Source organism: Macrobrachium nipponense, chromosome 30 (genome assembly GCF_015104395.2).
Source record: "Macrobrachium nipponense isolate FS-2020 chromosome 30, ASM1510439v2, whole genome shotgun sequence".
Classification (NCBI taxonomy): domain Eukaryota; kingdom Metazoa; phylum Arthropoda; class Malacostraca; order Decapoda; family Palaemonidae; genus Macrobrachium; species Macrobrachium nipponense.
In genome coordinates this window covers 3,387,976-3,413,328 of record NC_087218.1, presented here as the reverse complement: position 1 = coordinate 3,413,328, position 25,353 = coordinate 3,387,976, and the positions used below count along the sequence as shown (strand labels likewise).

Below are 25,353 nucleotides of genomic sequence, written 5' to 3'. Positions count from 1 at the left end.
TAATGGGATTTTTAAAAAAATCATAAATGCTGAAGGTAATTTTTTCATTTTATTAGCGATCCTGTTCTAATAAAATAAAAGATTACCTTCAGTATTTTTAATTTTTGAACATTGGCCAGTTACTCAGAAACATCGCTGAGCCTGAGAAGCGAATTGTAAGGAAAACAGAAAAAACGATATATAAAATCAACTCGTTTAATTCTGCCATTCTTTTTAACAGCATTTTCTTAAAAGAGGGTCTAAAATACCAAAATATTATTATTATTATTATTATTATTATTATTATTATTATTATTATTAGTTTTAAGGTACTAGTTCCTTTAGGAAAACCTCAAAATGAAATACAAGAAAAGAAAATTATTATTATTATTATTATTATTAGTTGTAAGGTACTATTTCCTTTAGAAAAACCTCAAAATGAAATAAAGTGAAACACAAAAAAGCAAAAATTATTATTATTATTATTATAATTAGTTGTAAGCTACTAGTTGCTTTAGTGAAGCCTGAAAATGAAATACAAGAAATACAAGAAAAACAAAAAATAAAAATCGCGAATTTCCAGAGCAAGGCTTTCAGGGCACCGCCATCGGAAGGAAAGAGGGGAAACCTGATTTGCAGTTTTTAGGGTCAGGGCTAAAGAGGCTACGGCAGCAGCAGCAGCAGCGTTAAGGGGATATAAAGCCAAGCTATTGCATCTCCCAGGATACACACAAACGCAGGGAAGAATGACGTGTTACATGCATGAAATCCTAAAACGTGAAAGACGCAGAGAGCGGTATGGCATCGCAAGATGCCATACCTGTTTGTTTGTTTGTATGGTATTTTGACGTTGCATGGACCCAGTGGTTATTCAGCAACGGGACCAACGGCTTGACGTGACTTCCGAACCACGTCGAGAGTGAACTTCCATCACCAGAAATACACATCTCTGGCCCCTCAATGGAATGGCCGAGAAGCGAACCCGCGTCCACCGAGGTGGAACGCAAACACCATACCAACCACGCCACTGAGGCGCTAAGATACATACCGATGTGGATCCTGACCGACCCCCGTCATATTTTTCCACGGGATATTCGCAGGAACTCATTACGCGCCTCAACAGAAGAATAAATATATATAAAACATAAAGAGGCCTTTGCTCGGCAAAATATCTCTCGCCGTGTTAAGGGGAGAGAGAGAGAGAGAGAGGAGAGAGAGAGAGAGAGAGAGAGAGAGAGAGAGGGTTCTCGACTTACGTGATAATTTGTTGAATTGGGGAGTGCTGATTTCTAATTTCATTTGGAATGGCGGTCTCTGTCCCAATCATCTTTAACGAGTTCGTGAGGAAAACATGGAAAAAGTCAAGACTCAACGGTTTTCGTCACGCAACTAAAGCTTTCCATACGAACATACGAACGAAAAGGAATGACTGTCTATTATTTTCCTTCTCTCACTCTTTTTTTCCTCTCTCACACTGGAATGTATCCTGCTGATTCCTGCTGTGTTTTTTTAGGCTTGTTTTAACTCTTCATCTCGCTTAGCAAATCGTTTCACTTTTGTGGGTGTTTGTCGCAAACAGCCTCCCTCCGCCACGGGCAACTTGAGTGGACATTGATGGTTCAATATTTTAGGATGAGAGAGAGAGAGAGAGACAGTCACCCCCTGCAGCTCACGACCAGATCCACGCAATCCCTGTTAACGTTGATTGTTTCGAACATCTGACTGCCAGACCTGAGTCGGAGTCAGTCAGTCAGATCTATGGACTACCAGAACGTCCTTCTAGTACACTGAACAACTGGGCAGAATGCTTCGTATTTCCTTAACACCTGAATCACACACACTTTACGAAAAACGTTGCACGCTGCACACGGACAGATGGTTGGGTCAACATATTTCGTCTCAGTTACCAATAGTCTCTCACACACACACAAACGCCTCAAGCAAATAACTGTGCGAGAGGGAGCAGCTCTCTCTCTCTCCTCTCAGATAACAGAGATAATCGAGCTCCACGGCGAAAGGGATGGATGTAAATGCCAGACAATTAGAACACCAGCGGATGGAGACGGGAGAACAGAGCAGGAGAACCGAGGAGCGCCGCGTATCGTCCAAAGGAAGGTTAGACCAACACTGAGCCCAACTGACATCATGCCTCCTCCTCCTCCTCCTCATCTTCCACCACCCCCAAACCTCGGCTCGGGAGGAACACAGTCATAGTAGGGGTGGGAATCGTGGGATGAAGAGGCACAGAGAATCGGAGTGAGTGAGAGAGAGAGAGAGAGAGAGAGAGAGAGAGAGAGAGAGAGACAGAGCGAGCGAGACAGACTATAGTCTAATGTACAAGCACGCTCCCGTAAGTGCGCGCGCTGACACGCTCTCTCTCTCTCTCTCTCTCTCTCTCTCTCTCCTCTCTCTCTCTCTCTTATTGCGGCTGAATTCGTCTTGCGTATAATGAAGGTGCATATTACTTATGCTCTTGAATGATGTGTAGGAGCTTTGACTAATCGCTTTCTATTTCCAGGTTCATTATCAAACCAGCTTCATTTTTTCATTTCGACGGACGCGTTCCAAGACTAGATAAATACAGTGATAAAAACAAATACAACTACGGATTTCATGCACGCGAGTATACACGAATCCGACTTCATTCCTCATCGGATAAGAAAGGCTTTAATAGCAATATTGTTTCAAGTCAGTGCAATGGTGCGCTTGAAAGATTTCCCTTCCTCAAGTCGTAAGACATTCTACAGCAGCTTCCGTAGTAATCTTACATATAACCTGCCTATTTTTCAATGGATTTCTACAGAATGGAATGGAGAGTTTAGGCCAAGCGCTAGGACCTACAAGGTCATTCTGCGCTGGAAGGGTAATTGAGAACAGGTAAGTCTGAAAGACGTAACAGGAGGACCTCGCAGTTGCACTAAAAAAATTATTAGGAGAGGGTGGAAAGTAAGTTCGAAGAGAATATGAACGGAGGTACAATAAAAAGGAATGAATGGGGTTGCAGCTACAGCTGAAGGGACGCTACAAAGAACCTTTAGTAATGCCTACAGTGCACCCCGTGAGGTGCACTGAAGGGGGATATTCTATAGAAGCTTCCTTACTTCCAACAAAAGTATCCATTAAAACAAGGATTCATTATTAGCGAAAGAAGATGGATGAATTTCCTCTTCAAAAGATTTTTAATTTCCTGACAGATTCTTTGAATATCCCTTTAACCCTGTGAAGGACGAACCATCAGAACAAGGCGTGATCCGATCTTCAGCTTACACGGGGGGGGGGGGGGGGGGGGAGGGGAGGGGAGGGGTTAAGGGCATGATAAAATCTACAGTCAACTAGAGCATTGTTTCATCCAACGAAAATTAAAATAAATGCGCTATATATTATTAGAAATATTTTTCTGTACTGTTTAACAAGCTATTTATTTATTTATTTATTTATTTTTACATTTTCATTCTAATAAATATATTATAAATATCCTCTCCTAAAATTAATGTAGCTTTAGCTCAAGACGAAACACCTCTTTCAGACCATTTCAGGCTCTTTCATTGATCTTTCCTACCACCCCCAACAACAACAACAACAACAACAATAACAAAGTTGTTTGTAGGCTTACTCCCCGAATAAGCAAAAATGTTAATCCATGTTGCAAGAGAGTCCGGTGAAGTTTAGCCACTTACTGGAAACGCTCTGTGACTGATGATAATTCACTCAGAAACGGAAGAAAACATATAAAAATGATAGCAATGACATTGGCCAGTGACACAAGCTTTTACACCTAATTTATTTATAATTGCATTATGGTGATTATCTCAATGTAAATTACGAATAGTCGTTACACTAACAAATTGGCAAAAATAACACAAGGACGATTTTTTACATAAACAAGAGAACAACAATTTATAAAAGACTCAAGTAGGCTGATGCTGATAAATCCATTCTTGTTTTTTGAAAATTCGCCCAAGGTTTGGCACAGATTATCTCTTCATCCTCACAATATATTCATAATTATTCTGCAACTGGACAAAAGGAGATCTTCGGACTCCATTGTTAGTATGTATTGTGTGTTTACGTTGCATGGAACCAGTGGTTATTCAGCAACGGGACCAACGACTTTGCTTGATTTCCTAACCACGTCGATAGTGAACCTCTAACACCAGAAATACTACATATCACTCACACCTCAGTGGAATGCCCGATATTAGAACTCGCGGCCACCGAGGTGGTACGCCAAGACCATACCGACCACGCCACTGAGGCGCTTCAGACTCCGTTGCAGTACAAACCAACCTGGAGAGATTTGGAAAAAAATTATAAATAAATAAATAGAAAAAGAAGAATTCGACTGGGTGTTTCTTTTCCTTTTCTGGACTAAATGTTTTTGCGTGTGGCTGGCTGCTCTTGTTGAGGATGTCGCTATAGTAACGAATGAGACGGTTTACAACCTTCGCTTCCTCAATCTTCAGCTTCTCGCGGTTCCAAATTGGCGACCGCATCTCTGAACTTGTCAGACTTGTCAGAGCTGTTCAAGGTCAGAGCCCAGAACAGAAGAGCAAGTGTGCGTATAATATATGCCTTCTCAAGGCTACTGAAATCTGGCTCTGGCTCACGGCAGAGATGGTTTTTATCAACGCAGTTAAACCTCTCCAAAAAGGCTATCGTTTACTGACCAATTTTCATACGACTTCTTCAACCTGTGCTTGCGATATCATGCTAACATTCACACCTATTTAGGTGAAAGTAATCATCTTCCTATTCTTCCGGTACACTGTATCTCTATAAATATATATATATATATATATATATATATATATATATATATATATATACATAATATATATATATATATACTATATATATACATATATATATATATATATATATATATAAATATATATATATATATATATATATATATATATATATATATATATATATATATATATATATATATATATACATATATATATATATACACCCACACACACACATATAATATATATATGTATATATATATATATATATATATATATATATATATATATATATATATATATATATATATATATATATATATATATACATATATATATATATATATATATATATATATATATATCTATGATATATATATAAAAAAAAAAAAAAAAAAAAAACATATATATATATATATATATATATATTATAGATATATATATCTATCTATATATATATATAATTTTTGTTAGCTCAACAATATTTCCTTCATAAATACACTAAGAATAAGTGCTTTCATTTTGGATCAGTTTTACAGACTACTGAACTTCGTGTTGACATACTACGAAGTGACGAGCCTTTACCTTTGGCACAACCGAGTTTTGAAGCTTATTTTTTTGTGCATATCATCAATACTACCAGGCTGTAAGGAAATGCTCTGTTCCTCCCGTGTTATCAGAATGTCAACGCTACACTCAAAGTCCTTTAAATATATTCCGAGAGGACATTTCAAGGACTTTGGCTACACTGATGGAGAATGAGCAAGTTGCAGCTCAGCAACCGGAAGTAGGCCATCAACCCACAAGAGCGTGACTTGTATACATTCAGTTACTTCATATTTTACTGCATTTCGTTACAATAATCTCTACAAATAGCGCCCCATGCTATTCTCCACGGGCTGATATGCCATGCAGCAATATTAAGGAACACCCTACTCATTTGTGTCGTGATTTACCAATACCTTGTTTGTAACTACACATACACATACAAACACTGTATATATATATATATATATATATATAGTATATATATATATATATATATATATATATATATATATATATAACTGAATCACGAAAGTTAGGAACGTGATAAATCCATAAATAAGATAATGCCACGAAGGAAAAATAAACGAAGGAGTCTGCAAGATCTTTCGACTTAAAAGTCCTTTACTGAGCAGATACTGACAAAAATACGAGAAAAGACAATACAAGAAGGTTCGTATAACTGACAGATAGGGATTATAAAGGGATTAGTACCTAGAATCCGACACACCTGGAAGATAAGAAACCTCCCAAACAAGCATAAACAAGGGTGCAATTAAAGGTTTAAGACAATCATCTCAGATACAATCTCCAGACAATTAAAGGATTATAGGTGACAGCTATTCGGAACCTGGTAAACAAAACCATATTCACAAAAACATGACAGACATACATACAATAAAATTAATAACTCTAAGGCAACTGATTTTTATTTAAGTCAGCAATTATATCTTTGAGTCATTCTTAAACACTATATATATATATATATATATATATATATATATTATATATATATATATATATATATATATATATATATATATATATATATTATATATCTATATTTAGCAGACACAGCAACACATGCTCCATTACAAACAGCTCCTCCGTCGCATTTGTTTTATCATCCACCCATTTCGATCTGAAACTCCTAACGCGAGTGTAATTCCTATTTTCCAACTATGATTCCCTCCATCCAGCACCTCTTAGTAATTCCTTGATAAAAAATTAATCAAAATCCTCCCGTGGCATTCCCACGTGCAGTAAGTAACGTTACGCCCCGAGACTTCTTCGAATGGCACCCATTCCCAAACACATTTCCACTCTCTCCATTGTCACTTTTCCCCGTGAACTCCATAACTCCCAACATCGCCATATCTTTCCCCGCAAAGTTGCTGCATAAGGAAATGGGTCGTGAGTGGAATGCGGAATAGCTGATGCTTGCACATTACTCAATACTGTGCGAAGAGAAACTGCAGACAGTGTTTGCGAGAAGGGGGGAAAAGTTGAGCTTATCCGAGGACTAAAAAGATGATAAGGGTAGAAGAAGAAAATCGGGGCAAATGAGAACGACGTTGGTGTAGAGCCTGTGGGAGGAGGAAGGAAGAAGCCTTTCATCTGGAGCGGCATTCGGGGTCAAAGAAAAGGCGACTGCCACGATAGCTAATGGGGTCTCGCAGCGGGTTTTGGGCACAGCAGATAAGGGGGAAACGTGTGAGTGTTTATGAAGGCTCAGGTAGGGACGACGCATCAACTATAGTTGTTGAGTCAGTTCTACTTTACAGAAGCGAAGTGTGGATGCTGAATGCAAATGAAAGCTGTACGAGATGAATTATTCAACTAATCTATGTCGGGAAATATGGAGACGCACAGAGGAAGTGGAACGAAAAGTTAGCAGAGGTGAAACGAAGGATCAGTGTGTGTTCTGAGTTGGTTTGGTGAAGTGGAAAGAACCGAGAATGATAGATTGGTGAAAACTGAAAGACCTGGAATGGTGACGTGAGTTGTGAATGGCGTCAGAGGCACTGGTAAACGGCTGGTGCATCGGAAGTTTTCTGCACAGGGGTTCCTTGACGATTCATCATGGTAAAAGTATGAATCTCACAGTAATAATCAATCACTCTCTTGTCTTTTCTTGGGGGTCGCATCCGGTTAGAGTTAATGGTTTAATTTTGAATTTATATATAATATATATATATATATATATATATATATATATATATATATAATATATATATATATATATATATATATATATATAATTATGGTCTTCTATTGCATTTTTCTTGTAGTGCGTTCAGTTAACCAGGAATGAAAGAAGTGAGCTGACAGAAGTGATAGTGAAAAAAAAAAAAAAAAAAAAAAAAAAAAAAAAAAAAAAGGAGCCTAATTCGCTAATTACTGCGGAAGCCATGAGCGGATAATACCATTACAAATCTGATGATCACCAAAACGGTTCTCTGAAAACGAGAAGCGAACAATGAAACTGTTCTTTGTTCCGTGGACAAAGCTATTAATTCAACGCTCTAATTTAACCAGCGAATATCATTTGCATTCTAAAACAGCTGAATAATGGCGTAAAGAGCGAGGCCAGTGATTAAGTAAATACTGCACTGAAAATTACGAGGCTTATCTTTGCACTTTGCAAACTCAAATTTACAGGTTCATTCTTAAGATCAGGTGCCAAAACGGGAGTTGAAACCGGAGTGTAAATAATCGTGCTCATTAAATTCAAAGTTTTTGCTGGTGGAAGATGCAGATATTTGCTTCCAGGAAATATTTAAAGTTTAAAATCTGGTCTCACCATATTAACATTATTATCACTTAATTTTATTTCTTGATATCAGCTTTTCTGTATGGTATGCAGTGTAACAAAAAATATATATTTTTTCGTATCAACAAAGGAATAAGCACATCTGAAACCGGGTTAGACTTTATTTTGCAAACATTAGTATCCCATAGCGAATATACATTGCAATGATCAGATATGACCACCGTCTATAGGTAGTCAAAATACTTAAAACTAAACGCTGCACACAAAGACTCTTCAAAATAAAAGGAGTCCATCAAAGCCTTAAAATAACTCACCTTATCTGACTATACTATAATGGGCGTAATGTCTGTCCGCCCGTCTGTCATTCAATCACGGCCAAACGGCTGGTCCGATGGGGATGAAACTTGGCAGGGTCATAGCGGGGACCCCCAAGATGGTTTATAATGGAGTTTCATCCTACCTCCCTCCCCCCTCCCCTTCCGAAGGGGGTGTGGGCGTGAAGGTATTCCCTGAAACGGAGCTGGTTCTTCCCGTGAAACGGGGTTGGTTATGCCCGTAGACTTTTAGTCACTTTACGAATTTATCATACATCATAGTTAAAAAACACTAGCGAGTCACTTATATGAAGCAGCAGATGAATATGCTTTGAGTAAAGATTGGTAAATTGCTAGTATGAAAGAAAGAGACTAACTTAGATACTTAACTCAAAGTCACATCAAAACAAAGAGAGGAAAACCAGTTGCCCGAGATAGACTATAAACATTTGTACTGGACAAGTCTGAGCATTTAATGACGGGAGGGTCTGCTTCATGGCTGCAGACTCTAAGATGCTCAGGTCTCAGCGGTCAATACGAAGTTGACAAATTTTTTGAATGGTTTCTTGTGTTTGATAGGATTCGATCACCTGCTACCAGCTCTATGACCTCTGTCCCATTGGGAATTTATGTTTAGTTGAGGCAGCCTCTATTATTATTATTATTATTATTATTATTATTATTATTATTATTATTATTATTATTATTATTATTATAATCTAATAAAAGGAGCCCATAAAAACTCCAAAATATAGAAAAGTAAGTATATTATATTCCAGAGACTGCTGTCTCTCTGAAGAGAGAGAGAGAGAGAGAGAGAGAGAGAGAGAGAGAGAGAGAGAGAGAGAGAGCAGCAGTCTCTGATATATAGTATACTTAGTTTCTATATTTGGCGTTTTTATAGGCTCCTTTTATTAGATAGATGGAATTCTGTTGTAACAACCATTTTCACCAGTCACACACACACACACACACATATAATTATATTATACTATATATTATATATATATTAGATATATATATATATCATATATACTATATATTCATGTGAACTGATGTCACACCTAGCTCTTGATTTGGACACGATGCCTACCCTTACTCGACTAACTAGCTTTGTTTTATTGTGAAGGAAGGTGATAATCATGTAATTACCACTTCTTTCCTGCTGGCTAATCCTCTATAACGTCATTCTTCCGTTGCCTCTCTCGATAACTCTGAAAATGAGACACTCCTCCGCTCACCAACATGGCTACGCGGAGGCGAAAGGTCTACCGATGTCTCACACATTTACTATTTCCTCAGCGTGTTGGTCTGATGTTTCCTGCTGTAACTCAAAAGGAGTATCTCACTCCCATTTGTCAGAGCCAGACTTCCAATTTATGGCTTCGGTCCTCATTCGCAATAAGTGAGTGTCAGTATTCAGTATTTTATTCCTTTCAATTCTCAATATCACTAACTTTATTCCAAACAACTCTCCCCGTACGAAAGCTTTGGGATGAACTTAGCCGAGAGAGCCTCACATTAGTTTGTTAGCCAGTTATATTAAATCTAACGACCCCCACATCCTTTGTTTGTCATCCCCAACCAATTTTTTATTCTTCTCCTTCCTTTTCTTCTTCTACGACCTCTCGGTGCTCTTCCCTCATCTATCAACTTGATAGGGGAGGTGTAATTGAGTCAACTTCAATAACCCCGAGAGTTTCTAGCCATATATCTTCATGTATCTCTTCTCTGCCATTCTATTTCTATGATGTTTTTGTGAGATGGAATTTGTTCTCTCTCTCACTCACGTCAATGCGAGAAATCGATGCAATTGAAATGCCGCGAGGAAGACCACTGTTCTGATTCCTTATACTCTTTTTAATGTGTTTGTCTTCCCATCACATTTTCTAAAGCTTCGTTGTTAGCTTTCTTCTTCTTCTTCTTCTTTTGTTAGGGGGGCTGTGTTTACAATTAGGGGGATCCTTTGCCCTCCCCTTTCGACAAAGCTACGTTAAATAAATATCAAGTGAAAAAACATATCAAGTGAATTTCCTTCACAAGCTGTCTTTCTATCCAATCTGGTGTAGCTTTTTCACCTCTTCTCTGCATAAATAAAATAATAATAAAATAATCAATAATAATAATAATAATAATAATATAATAATAATAAAATAATAATAAATAAGAATAATAATAATACCATGGAACACCAGAGTTGAAGAGAAAGAAAGGGAAAAAATGGATAAGTATCAATACCTGAAATAGAAATAAGAAGGATATGGATATGCCAGTGGAAATTGTACCCATAATCATATAAACAATAGGCAAGATCCCTAGATCCCTGAAAAGGAATCAGGAAAAACTAGAAGGCTGGAAGTAGCTCCAGGACTCATGCATATAATAATAATAATAATAATAAGAATAATAATATAAAATAATAATAATAATATTATTATTATTATTTTATTATTATTATTATTATTATTCAGTGAATAAAACGGCAGAATTCAGCGAATTAATCTTATTCTACCATTTTATTTCACAGAATTTGTTTAAAAGGTCTTTCAAATTATTATTATTATTATTATTATTATTATTATTATTATTATTATTATTATTATTATTATTATTATTCAGTAGATGAAGCCTACTCATGTGAAACAAGCCCACAAAACGGGCCAATGACTTCGAATTCAAGCTTCCAACAAATGAGGAATTCAAGTTCAATACTATGAGTTGGAAATTCAGGCTTCCAAACTATGAGTTGGAATCAAGCTTCACATGAGTTGGGAATTCAAGCTTCCAATACTATGAGTTGGAATTCAAGCTTCCAATACTATGAGTTGGAATCAAGCTTCCTACTATGAGTTGGAATTCAGGCTTCCCAATACATGTGGAATTCAAGCTTCCACTATGAGTTGGAATTTCGGCTTCCACTATGAGTTGGAATTCGCTTCCAATACTATGATTGGAATTCAGGCTCCATACTATGAGTGGAATTCAAGCTTCCAAAATATGAGGAATTCAAGCTTCCATATGAGTTGAATTCAAGCTTCCAACACTATGAGTTGGAATTCAAGCTCAACACATGATTGGAATCAGGCTTCCAATACTATAGTTGGAATTCAAGTTCCAATACTATGATTGGAATTAAGCTTCCAATACTATGAGTTGGAAAATTCAAGCTTCCAACTATGAGTTGGAACGGCTTCCAATACTATGCTTGGAATTCAAGCTTCCAATACTAAAGTTGGAATTCAAGTTCCAATACTAGACTTGGAATTCAAGCTTCCAATACTATGAGTTGGAATTCAAGCTCCAATCTATGACTTGGAATTCAGCTTCCAATACTATGAGTTGGAATTCAGGTTCCAATACTATGACTTGGAATTCAACTTCACATATGATTGGAATTTAAGCTTCCAACACTATGACTTGGAATTCAAGCTTCCAACACTATGACTTGGAATTCAAGCTTCCAAACTATGATTGGAATTCAAGGCTTCACATGACTTGGAAAAGCTTCCAATACTATGATTTGGAATTAAAGCTTCCAACACTATGATTGGAATTCAAGCTTCCAATACTGACTTGGAATTCAAGTTCCAATACTGAGTTGGAATTCAAGCTTCAATGACTAGGACTCTGAGTCAAGCTTCCCAATACTATGACTTGGAATTCAAGCTTTCACTAGAATTGGAATTTCACAACATATGATGGAATTTCAGAAGCTTCCAACACTAGACTTGGAAGTCCAATTCCCAACAATAATGCTTGGAATTCAGCTTCCAACACTATGACTGGAATTCAAGCTTCCAACACTATGACTTGGAATTTAAGTTCCAACACTATGACTTTTGGAATTCAAGCTTCCAACACTATGATGGGGAATTCAAGCTTCCAATGCTACGAGTTGGAATTCAAGCTTCAACACTATGACTTGGAATTCAAGGTTCAACACTATGGACTTGGAATTTAAGATTGCCAACGCTACGAGTTGGAATTTAAGCTTCCAACACTATGAGTTGGAATTTAAGCTTCCAAAGCTACGAGTTGGAATTCAAGCTTCCAAAGCTATGAGTTGGAATTTAAGCTTCCAACACTATGAGTTGGAATTCAAGCTTCCAACACACTATGGATTGGAATTTAATCTTCCAACACTATGAGTTGGAATTTAAGCTTCCAACACTATGAGTTGGAATTCTACTTCCAACACTATGACTTAGAATTCAAGCTTCCAACACTATGAGTTGGAATTTAAGCTTCCAACACTATGAGTTGGAATTTAAGCTTCCAACACTATGAGTTGGAATTCAAGCTTCCAACACTATGAGTTGGAATTTAAGCTTCCAACACTATGAGTTGGAATCTAAGCTTCAACACTATGACTTGGAATTTCAAGCTTCCAACACTATGAGTTGGAATTTAATCTTCCAACACTATGAGTTGGAATTTAAGCTTCCAACACTATGAGTTGGAATTCAAGCTTCCAACACTATGAGTTGGAATTCCAGCTTCCAGCACTATGAATTGGAATTCAAGCTTCCAACACTATGACTTGGAATTCAAGCTTTCAACACTATGAGTTGGAATTCAAGCTTTCAACACTATGAGTTGGAATTCAAGCTTTCAACACTATGAGTTGGAATTCAAGCTTCCAACACTATGAGTTGGAATTCAAGCTTCCAACACTATGAGTTGGAATTCAAGCTTCCAACACTATGAGTTGGAATTCAAGCTTTCAACACTATGAGTTGGAATTCAAGCTTCCAACACTATGACTTGGATTTTAAGCTTCCAAAACTATGAGTTGGAATTCAAGCTTCCAACACTATGACTTGGAATTCAAGCTTCCAACACTATGAGTTGGAATTCAAGCTTCCAACACTATGACTTGGAATTCAAGCTTCCAACACTATGACTTGGAATTCAAGCTTCCAACACTATGAGTTGGAATCAAAGCTTTCAACACTATGACTTGGAATTCAAGCTTCCAAACACCATGACTTGGAATTTAAGCGTGGAATTTAAGCTTCCAACACTATGACTTGGAATTCAAGCTTCCAACACTATGACTGGGAATTCAAGCTTCCAATGCTACGAGTTGGAATTCAAGCTTCCAACACTATGACTTGGAATTCAAGGTTCAACACTATGACTTGGAATTTAAGCTTCCAACGCTACGAGTTGGAATTTAAGCTTCCAACACTATGAGTTGGAATTCAAGCTTCCAAAGCTACGAGTTGGAATTCAAGCTTCCAAAGCTACGAGTTGGAATTTAAGCTTCCAACACTATGAGTTGGAATTCAAGCTTCCAACACTATGACTTGGAATTCAAGCTTCCAACACTATGACTTGGAATTTAAGCTTCCAACACTATGAGTTGGAATTTAAGCTTCCAACACTATGAGTTGGATCTACTTCCAACACTATGACTTAGAATTCAAGCTTCCAACACTATGACTTGGAAATTTAATCTTCCAACACTATGAGTTGGAATTTAAGCTTCCAACACTATGAGTTGGAATTTAAGCTTCCAACACTATGAGTTGGAATTCAAGCTTCCAACACTATGACTTGGAATTTAAGCTTCCAACACTATGAGTTGGAATTTAAGCTTCCAACACTATGAGTTGGAATTCAAGCTTCCAACACTATGACTTGGAATTTAATATTCCAAAACACTGAGTTGGAATTCAAGCTTCCAACACTATTGAGTTGGAATTCAAGCTTCCAACACTATGAGTTGGAATTCCAGCTTCCAGCACTATGAATTGGAATTCAAGCTTCCAACACTATGACTTGGAATTCAAGCTTCCAACACTATGAGTTGGAATTCAAGCTTTCAACACTATGAGTTGGAATTCAAGCTTTCAACACTATGAATTGGAATTCAAGCTTCCAACACTATGAGTTGGAATTCAAGCTTTCAACACTGAGTTGGAATTCAAGCTTCCAACACTATGAGTTGGAATTCAAGCTTTCAAAACTATGAGTTGGAATTCAAGCTTCCAACACTATGACTTGGATTTTAAGCTTCCAAAACTATGAGTTGGAATTCAGGCTTCCAACACTATGACTTGGAATTTAAGCTTCCAACACTATGAGTTGGAATTCAAGCTTCCAACACTATGACTTGGAATTCAAGCTTCCAACACTATGATTTGGAATTCAAGCTTCCAACACTATGAGTTGGAATTCAGGCTTCCAACACTATGAGTTGGAATTCTACTTCCAACACTACACTATGAGTTGGAATTCAAGCTTCCAACACTATGACTTGGAATTTAAGCTTCCAACACTATGAGTTGGAATTCAAGCTTCCAACACTATGACTTGGAATTCAAGCTTCCAACACTAGACTTTGGAATTTAAGCTTCCACCTATGACTTGGAATTTAAGCTTTCCAACACTATGATTGGATTCAAGCTTCCAACACAATGACTTGGAATTCAAGCTTCCAACATGATTGGAATTCAAGCTTCCACACTAGGAGGAATTCAAGCTTCCAACACTATGACTTGGAATTCAAGCTTCCAACACTATGACTTGGAATTTAAGCTTCCAACACTATGACTTGGAATTCAAGCTTCCAACACTATGACTTGGAATTCAAGCTTCCAACACTATGACTTGGAATTCAAGCTTCCAACACTATGACTTGGAATTTAAGCTTCCAACACTATGACTTGAATTTAAGCTTCCAATGATATGACTTGGAATTTAAGCTTCCAACACTATGACTTGGAATTTAAGCTTCCAAAGCTACGAGTTGGAATTCAAGCTTCCAAAGCTACGAGTTGGATTTTAAGCTTCCAACGCTATGAGTTGGAATTCAAGCTTCCAACACTATGACTTGGAATTCAAGCTTCCAACACTATGACTTAGAATTCAAGCTTCCAACACTATGAGTTGGAATTTAAGCTTCCAACACTATGACTTGGAATTCAAGCTTCCAACACTATGACTTGGAATTCAAGCTTCCAACAATATGACTTGGAATTTAAGCTTCCAATGCTACGAGTTAGAATTTAAGCTTCCAACACTTTGACTTGGATTTCAAGCTTCCAATGCTACGAGTTGGAATTTAAGCTTCCAACACTATGACTTGGAATTCAAGCTTCCAACACTATGACTTGGAATTCAAGCTTCCAACACTATAACTTGGAATTCAAGCTTCCAACACTATGACTTGGAATTTAAACGTCCAATGCTACGAGTTGGAATTTAAGCTTCCAACACTATGAGTTGGAATTCAAGCTTCCAAAGCTACGAGTTGGAATTCAAGCTTCCAACATTATGACTTGGAATTTAAGCTTCCTATGCTACGAGTTGGAATTTAAGCTTCCAACACTATGAGTTGGAATTCATGCTTCCAAAGCTACGAGTTGGAATTCAAGCTTCCAACACTATGACTTGGAATTCAAGCTTCCAACACTTTGACTTGTAATTCAAGCTTCCAACACTGGGAGTTGGAATTCAAGCTTCCAACACTATGAGTTGGAATTCAAGCTTTCAAAGCTACGAGTTGGAATTCAAGCTTCCAACACTATGAGTTGGAATTCAAGCTTCCAACACTGTGAGTTGGAATTGAAGCTTCCAACACTATGAGTTGGAATTCAAGCTTCCAATACTTTGACTTGTAATTCAAGCTTCCAACACTGTGAGTTGGAATTTAAGCTTCTAACACAGAGTTGGAATTCAAGCTACGAGTTGGAATTTAAGCTTCTAAAGACTATGACATGGAATTTATGCTTCCAAACATTATGCCTTGGAATTCAAGCTTTCAACACTATGACTTGGAATTCAAGCTTCCAAGACTATGCATTGGAATTCAAGCTTCCAAAGACTATGCCTTCGAATTCAAGCTTGCAAACGCTATGATATGGAATTTAAGCTTCCAAAGAATATGACTTGGAATTCAAGCTTTCAAAGACTATGCCTTGGAATTTAAGCTTCCAAAGGCTATGGCTTGGAATTCAAGCTTCCAAAGACTATGGCTTGGAATTCAAGCTTCCAAAGAATATGACTTGGAATTCAAGCCTCCAAAGACTATGACTTGGAATTCAAGCTTCCAAGAATATGCCTTGGAATTCAAGCTTCCAAAGACTATGCCTTGGAATTCAAGCTTCCAAAGACTATGACTTGGAATTCAAGCTTCCAAAGAATATGTCTTGGAATTTAAGCTTCCAAAGGCTATGGCTTGGAATTCAAGCTTCCAAGGACTATGACTAGGAATTCAAGCTTCCAAAGACTATGACTAGGAATTCAAGCTTCCAAAGACTATGACTAGGAATTCAAGCTTCCAAAGACTATGACTTGGAATTCAAGCTCCCAAAGAATATGACTTGGAATTCAAACTTCCAAAGAATATGACTTGGAATTCAAGCTTTCAAAGAATATGACTTGGAATTAAAGTTTTCAAAGCCTATGCCTTGGAATTTAAGCTTCCAAAGACTGACTTGGAATTTAAGCTTCCAAAGACTATGACTTGGAATTCAAACTTCCAAAGACTATGACTTGGAGTTCAAGCTTCCAAAGAATATGGTGTTCATTAGGAATAAGTAAGACTAAGTAAGGCGAAATACAGAAAGAAGGGATCCCACGTATTAAAAATAAATAAATATATAATTAAGAAATAGATAAACAGAAAGCTCTCTCCATCCTGATCTCCACATTTATTCCCTCACAGTAAAATTCCCCAACCATCATCCCCTTACATACCTCTACACAAACTCAACTTTGTCCAGCGATTGTTTGTCAAACATCTCACTTTCCATTTTAATTAAGCTCTCATTGTGTTTTCCTAATCATCTTTACCTACGGGAACTACATCCATCATTAAATGCTCCGGCTACGTACACTACATACTTCTACCACTTCAGTGTCTTTTACCCTAACCAACTTCTCATATATCTTTCCTATGATATTCACTCACACTCAAATTAAGAGCCACACTTTTCTACGTTTTATTAATTATCATTACTTTCCTTTTGAAATCATATATTCCCGATAATTAAAACAATGCGATAACAAATTTCCAGTTTTTTTCTTTCTTTCTTAATCTCTAAACTTGCCGCCCGCACCATCTCTTGTCCAACATCTATCTGCCTGTGCAAAAACAAATCTTCCAGCACAACCGCTCTTTCCCGTAACCAATTCTGGCTCTGCCAGAACCTTATTCTTTCACCCTCGCTTTTTTTTTTCTTTCCCGGAAGCATAATTAGATTTAAAAAAATATTAATTCTTATATTCACATGACCTCACTCTTCCGAACAAAACTTGTTGTCAATAACCATGGTCTGTACGACCCCAGTTTACATATGTGAAAGAATCACAAGTAAGACAAATGACTAATATATATATATATATATATATATATATATATATATATATATATATATATATATATATCTATATATATATATATATATATATATATATATATATATATATATATATATATATATATATATATATATATATATGCTTAAACAAATCACAGTAGATGCACGTGAATTCATTAAGTAAGCGAATACAACAGGAAAATGATAAGCAGAAATCCAAGCACTTTCGTCTTTACCGAGACATTGTCAAGAAACGATGTTCTTTGTAAAGACGAAAGCGCTTGCTTTCTGCCTATCACTTGCCAGGGGTATTCGTTTTATTATTTATTTATTTTTATATATTCGCCTATATATATAGTATATATATATATATATATATATATATATATAACATTATATATATATATATAGTATGTGTGAACTTGTTTTTTTCGGAAAACACGTAAACACATAAACAGACTGCAAAGTACATCTTTACGCCCAACGAGAATGAATCTCTTTACGTATCTACTTCAAACTCGAAAAATAGCCAAAATTTTCATCTGATAATAATAAGTTATGAACCAGACTACGAGGGACTGCGAAAGAGGCAAAAATTTTACCTTCCCACCGCTAAAGAAAATAAATTATCCGTTTTTCGTTCGCAACCGCTGTATTGACTTCATCAGACGCAGTGTGGTTATTTACAGAAATCGGCAAACAGGTGCTCCCACTCTCCTCTCTCTCTCTCTCATGGTTCATAACTCTACTATATTTTCACGGTGTTGCTCCGTTTTCCGTTGTTTACACATTTCATATGAACCGACACCACGAGGCTTCCCGTTTGTGTTTGTTTGAAAAAACGACTTCCATAATCAATCATTCTTCTCTCTCTCTCTCTCTTCTCTCTCTCTCTCATCTTCTCTCTCTCTCTCTCGTCTCTCTCTCTCTCTCTCGCCTTTACCCCGTATCAATACGGCCTTTTTTTTTTTTTTTTTTTTTGTGCCGTAGCTATAATCAAGAACATTTCTGAAAGGGAGGGTGGAGAGATTGGTTGGTGGGGGGGGGGGGGGGGTAGGGGGGTTTAGGGGGAGTAGGATGGAAGGGGCGACGGCAGGATGGAAGGACGAAACAATAAATCCTGTCGACCGGAATCCTTCTACTGCCAACCAGGAAGTTTTCCCTCCTTTTTCACGAGAGAATTAATACTATAGGTTCTTCAAGAGGCGAGAGAGAGAGCAGAGGAATCCAGAATGAAGATTTCTACTGGCTAGGCCATTCACCCCCCCACCCCCCACCCCCCTCCCCCCCCCCCCCCCCCACCCCCCCCCCCTCCCCCCCCCCCCCCCCCCCCCCCCCCCCCCCCCCCCCCCCCCCCCGCCCCCACCCCCCCCCCCCCCTCACTCCAATTACAAAAATTACACAAAAGGAAAAAAAAACACTTCATCCTAGACACATACTAAACAGAACTCTCTGTTTAGTATGTCTCGGAATGGAATGGAATATAGAACTCAGGCCAAAAGCCCAGTTTCTCGTTGGAAGAGTGGTTTACGTGCTCGCCTACCGATTCGGTAGTTCCGAGTTCGATTCCCCGCTCTGCCAACGTGGAATCAGAGTAATTTGTTTCTGGTGATTAGAAATTAATTTCTAATCACCAGAAACAAATTGGTTCCTAGCCACGTAAAAATATCTAATCCTAGGAGAGCTGTCAATCAGCTCAGTGGTCTGGTTAAACTAAATTAAGATATACTTTTAAGGCCAAAGGCCTAGCGCTGGGACCTACGAGGTCGTTCAGAGCTGAAAGCGATACTGAGAGCAGAATGGGCTGAAAGGCGTAACAGGAGGAAAACCTCGAAGCAGTTGCTCTACGAAAAATTGTTAAGAGAGGCTGGATAGGAAGATGGAAGAAAGAGAATATGAATGGTGGTATAGTAAAAGGGATGAAAAGGGTTGCAGCTAAGTCCCAAAGGAACGCTGCAAAGAACCTTGAGCGCCTACAGTGCACCGCTGTTATTATTCCTCGTCTCAGTTCTGCGTCAATTTTCGACTTACGATGAATGAAAATGTTCTCTGCTGTCTCTCCCATTCAAGCGCTGGATTCAATGAACTGTATTTCCCAAATCTTGGGTGGCAGCAGAACTTGGGAGCCTTTTGGAGCTATACCGAAAGCACCAAAACACTTCACACCGTAAATTACGGCCGTGTGCTTTAGAAATAACTGCCAGCGATAATTTAACATCGAGAGTCTGAGAGTGCTTTGGCATCTCTCCCCCTGCAAAGGCCTGGAGAGTAAAATTCCTTTCTGCAGGATTGATTTTTATGTTATATTGTTATAAAATGGCGTCAAAAGAAAAAACGCGTGCATCAAATGACGGTATCAATATTGTTTCGTTTATTTGTATGTGTGTTTTTTACGTACCCGTGGTTATTCAGCAACGGCACCAACGGCTTTACGTGACTTCCGACCCGCGTCGAGAGTGAACTTCTATCAACAGAAATACACATTTCTCACACCTCAATGGAATGCCTGGGAATCGAACTCCCAGCCACCGAGGTGGTGCGCCAACACCATACCGACCACGTCACTGGGGCGCTTATGATCAGATATTACAGTAATGATAAAAATTTTTACAGAGCGTGAATTAAATTTCAGTTTGATCTTATCTTGCCCAATAACATGCACACAGCCAAAAACGTATTTACAAACACTGTTCCTCGCTATCATTATAAAATTATACATAAAAATGATGAAATAATAAAGTTCTATTCTTTGCAGAACAAAAAAAAAAAAACAAAAAAAAAAAAACTTTCTATCCAAATGTGCAGGAAAGAGTAAAGTTACCATCCTCATCCTAGTACGGAAAAAAAAATAAGTTGAAATTGTTATGACCACTTTTACCAGGCTACTGAATGAGTAAATGCCTTATACAATCAAGCTGATCAATCGGTTATCATAAAAAGACCATTATCTCGCCGCCATCAAAACCCATGTGTTAGGGTGAGCCGTTTAATGGCAGGAGACTGCGGTGTTTTATCTTCAATTTGCGGAATGCTCTTTTGTCCAGTGCAGAATGTCATTTCCTGAGATAAATGATCGTGAAGAATGTCCCGGATTATACACAGGGGACACTGACCAGTTCTGTGGTCGAGGGGTGCGTAATGTCTCTATATTATAATATACGAATTAATGCAACTATTTAAACAAGGGATATCAGGTGTCGGTGAAAAGATATGGAATAAAAATGAGGGCACAAATGACTTTAAGAATAACCGACATTTACAGCTGATACAGTCAAGTAGTGAGACAGACTCGTAAAAAACTCGTGGACGTCTTTGAAAGTGTCCGCAGAAGACTAAAGTGCAAAATTAGTAAGAGAAAAAGTAAGATAACTATTTAAACAAGAGATATTAGCTGTAAGTGAAAAGATATGGAATAAAATAAGGGCACAAATGACTTTAAGAATAACCGACATTTACAGCTGATACAGTCAAGTAGTGAGACTGACTCGTAAAAAAAAACTCGTGGACGACTTTGAAAGTGTTCGCAGAGGACTAAAGTAAAATGTTAGTGAGAGAAAAGGTAAGACTCAATATTAATTGACACAAGCAGGATGGAGAATGGGTATTGATAAGGATGGTCCAAGAATAAAAGTGACTTGCACAAACAGGTGTAAGGAAATCCGTGAAACATAGTCAATGAGAACTCATTGAACAGGTGTCATAAGAGCGTTAGCAGGTGCACACAAAAGCTCTGGAAAAGAACTGGAATGATTGTGGGAGTAAGGACAAGAAATACGAAGAAAAAGCCGAAATCATGAGAAATTTTCCTAACATAATACACATTGAGAAGCAAGAGCGAGAAATGTTGCGATAAGTAGGAGCGTAACAGCTAACCCAGCTGAAAAGATAGATCATTTGGTTTTGAAATATGTGGGGAGGATAAAGCAAGATGAGTTGGCGAGAAAGAAGCGTATTTCGGAAACGCTTCGAGGGCTAAGGTCAGGAAGACCTATTATAAGGGACAGGATAGATGGAATGGAAGAGGTACTGGGAATGAAAAGGGGGAAGACAAAAACCGTTTCCAAGACAGATGTGAATTGCGCAATGAATGCGGTTAGTTGAATATGCACCTGATGAAACTACTCTGCAATGTGTGTGTATATATATATATATATATATATATATATATATATATATATATATATATATGCTTAAAAAATCACAGTAGATACACGTACTTCATTTAATAAGCGAATACTACAGTAAATTATAGGCAGAAATCCAAGCGCTCCCGTCTCAACAATGACGAAAGCGCTTGGATTTCTGCCTATCATTTTCCTGTGGTATTCGCTATTATATATATATATATATATATTATATATATATATATATATTATATATATATATATATATATATATATCTATATATATATATATATATATAAGAATACCACAAGTAATATATGCTACACTTCGTTATGCTTTTGTTTCGATCCGACACGCCAACAGAACCAGAATGAAACAGACCCTTTATTGGCGAATCTGAGATCATTAGGGAATCAACCTCATCTCCCCTAAGAGATTTAATCCCTTCAAAATAACATCAGCTCTGTTATACTATGTCCTCCCTGCAGATATAATCCTCGAAGACGAGCGATAGCGAAGATTCACCCCCGGAGGAGATAATGGCTCTACACAAATTAGGAGTGACAAAAAGGCAGAACACCAGCTTGACTTGGCATCACATCGTAGCCTAACATCAGCCATTTAAAGTTAATTCCTTTGATAAAAGGTCATATAATGTTCTCTACTGTTAGCGCTTCAATTTGACTAAAAGTCTTTCATATAAGACTTTGTATTTTGCTCTTTTACGAAAACGCTATAGAAGTCACGCGTTAAACACGGCTTCGTTGTAAAGTTGGTGTGCCCTGTATTCTATCTCTGCTAGAGAGAGAGAGAGAGAGAGAGAGAGAGAGAGAGAGAGAGAGAGAGAGAGAGAGAGAGAGAATGACTAATGTGCCATTCTGGAGTTTCATTTCTTTTCATCTTAATTGTCCCTTGCTCCCTTGCCTGAAATGGGTCTAAGTCCTTTGAGAGGCTCTCCCAGTCTCGTTACGCATGAACATGAACACGCTATGTTAAATTTAGTTCTTATTTTCAAGAATCTGCCTCTGATTTAGTCGAGTATTTATCATATGCAACTGGAGGGGAGATGAACAATTATTCCAATACTTTGATTTTTTTTTTTTTTTTTTAAAAATTTTTTTGGTTCCTCTGCGTCTGGCAGAAAGATTAGAGCAGGTTACCTATTGGCATAAGCTAGTTTAAGGCTTTGCTAAGCCCAGCAAAGATTTGTTACCATCTGGCTTCTATGCTCTCCGAAAATTGCTGTGTGTGGTTGTATTGTCAACTAATCCTGGGGCGTTTTCTTAAAAATACTCAAAAGCTTTTTTTAAACTTTCCATGAAGTTCATAACGATTTTTCATACATCGATGACACCAGTTAAGACCGACTTCTTTATGTCCACTTTCAGGATTAAAAAATCAATAAATAAATAACTAAAAAGAGTAAACTTTGCTCTCAAAAAATAAATAAATAAATAAATACAATAAAACTATCAAAAGACGAGGAAAAAATATAGCTGAATTTACAGCACGTTCCAAAATTAGACGTCTTCCCTAATGAGTGCAATTTCTTTACTCAACCGCAGATGTGAAATTACATTTGTCGTGATTTTTAAGAAAATGACACCGAACATAAACCAAAAGATTCACGTCTTCAACGAGGTTGCACAGAGAGAGAGAGAGAGAGAGAGAGAGAGAGAGAGAGAGAGAGAGAGAGAGAGAGAGAGAGAGAGAGTAATAAATCACAGGTAATCTGAGGCAGCCTAATCTCTTACTGAAACATTTTACCCCGAGTAAATTGCTGTTGGGAAACGGAAATGGAATACGCATAAAAATTGCAGCTGTTTTTATAATTAGTTACTTGAGAAACTGAAATTAGCTTTTAATAAATAATAAACATCTATGAGAGTTGAAATTCCACAATCGAAAAGATGAATCCTACCTCCTACACAGAATATATAATCAACAAAAAAGAACTAAAATTAGCTTTTAATAAATAATAAATAACTAAAATTAGCTTTTATTAAACAATAAATATCTATGAGAGTTAGAAATTCACAATCGGAAGGATAAATCCTAGCTTCTACACAGAACAATCAACAAAAAAGAAGTAAAATTAACTTTTATTAAATGAACATACATGAGAGTTGAAATTCCACAAGCCACAAGCGAAAGGTTGAATCCTACCTCCTACACAAAATAATCAACAACAAAGAAATCAATGTCAACATCGCAACCCAAGCTTGAAGGTATACAGCTTAGTCATATAAAAAAAAAAAAAAAAAAACTCTTCATGAACTATTGATGTTAAAGATGTGCTATTTGAGAGGAAACTGTCCAAATCCTTAGAAGAAATAACCACGCTCTTTACGATTTGATTGCCCTTCGATGAAGCTGTCGCTTTTTTTTCTTTTTTCTTGCTTCTATGGCTTTCTTCGGAACTTCCGTCAGTTAAGGAGTAAAGTTCCCAGAGCAAGGAAGGTTGTTGTTCTCTCTCTCTCTCTCTCTCTCTCTCTCTCTCTCTCTCTCTCTCTCTTCTCTCTCTCTGTGTGCCTTGTACGTAGTGAGTCTATTATGCACCCAGTAAACATTTTAATTTATTAGAGAAAGTTCTCTCTCTCTCTCTCTCTCTCTCTCTCTCTCTCTCTTATTTTTTAATGATTAATTAATGCAAACAAACCCGTAAAGATTAATTAATGTAAACAAACCCGTAAATCCTTACAATCTGCGATGACAATAAATTATAGAAGATACACACGAGTGGTTCCATTTGATGATTGTAACGCAAGTCTTTTTTTTATTCCTGCCAGTTTTTGTAAATGAAGACAGTGATATCAATGAATTTCAAATCTAACGTATAAAAGTGCCTGTACTGTTGTGAAGTATGTCTCAAATGGACAGGAAAAAAAAAGAGAGAAAAACATAATACATGCGCAGAAGAATAACGAACTCAAAATCCTACGTTATCCTCCAGGCTACGCACAGCATAGGTGATTGACGTAGGGGCGGATGCACGGGAGTGGGCGTGGTCCTAAGACCTTGTCGTATTTCTTGGGCTGTGGCTGGAATCCTCCTCTTGGCTTCTATGGGCGTCCAAAGGTCTTCTGATTGAGGGGAGAATTAAATCGATATTCCGAAGGACATTAACGTTTCGATGTCGTTGATCGATGCTCACGGCCTCGGCGATCTGGAGCCGTTGTTAGGAACCAGGTTCCTTATGAATGATTTCTGTGCCTTCCGAAACTGGCGACTGCTGGATGATGGGTTGAAGGTCAAGGCTTGAAAATAGCCCCTCGGTTACACTGAGATTCCAGACGTCTCAGCAGTGTTCCAGTGGTACGTCTAATGTAGCAGTTGTATAATTGTTGAACATTTAACACTTGACACATCCCTTTGGGAACAACTGGTGCCATTCCTTCCTATACCACGTCACGGACAAGGATGAGGGCGGAGGTAGACGCGTAAGGACACCTAAGCACATCCTTTCGGGAACAGCTAGTGTCATTCCTTCCTATACCACGTCACGGACAAGGATGAGGGCGGAAGTAGGCGCGTAA

General features: G+C 37.6%; 1 protein-coding gene across 7 annotated transcripts in view; it reads right to left on the bottom strand.

Moving 5' to 3' along the window:
• LOC135202227 (monocarboxylate transporter 12-like) overlaps nt 1–25,353 on the bottom strand; it is a 549,632-nt gene that overhangs the window by 87,615 nt on the left and 436,664 nt on the right. For 2 of the 7 annotated variants that reach the window (XM_064231497.1, XM_064231498.1), the window contains exon 1: nt 1,236–2,102. The exons of the other annotated variants lie outside the window; for them this stretch is intronic. In XM_064231497.1, the coding sequence (XP_064087567.1) occupies nt 1,236–1,278 (43 nt within the window). In that variant the 5' untranslated portion in view covers nt 1,279–2,102. Of the gene's footprint in view, nt 1–1,235; nt 2,103–25,353 lie in introns of those variants that run through there. 7 annotated transcript variants of the gene reach the window in all.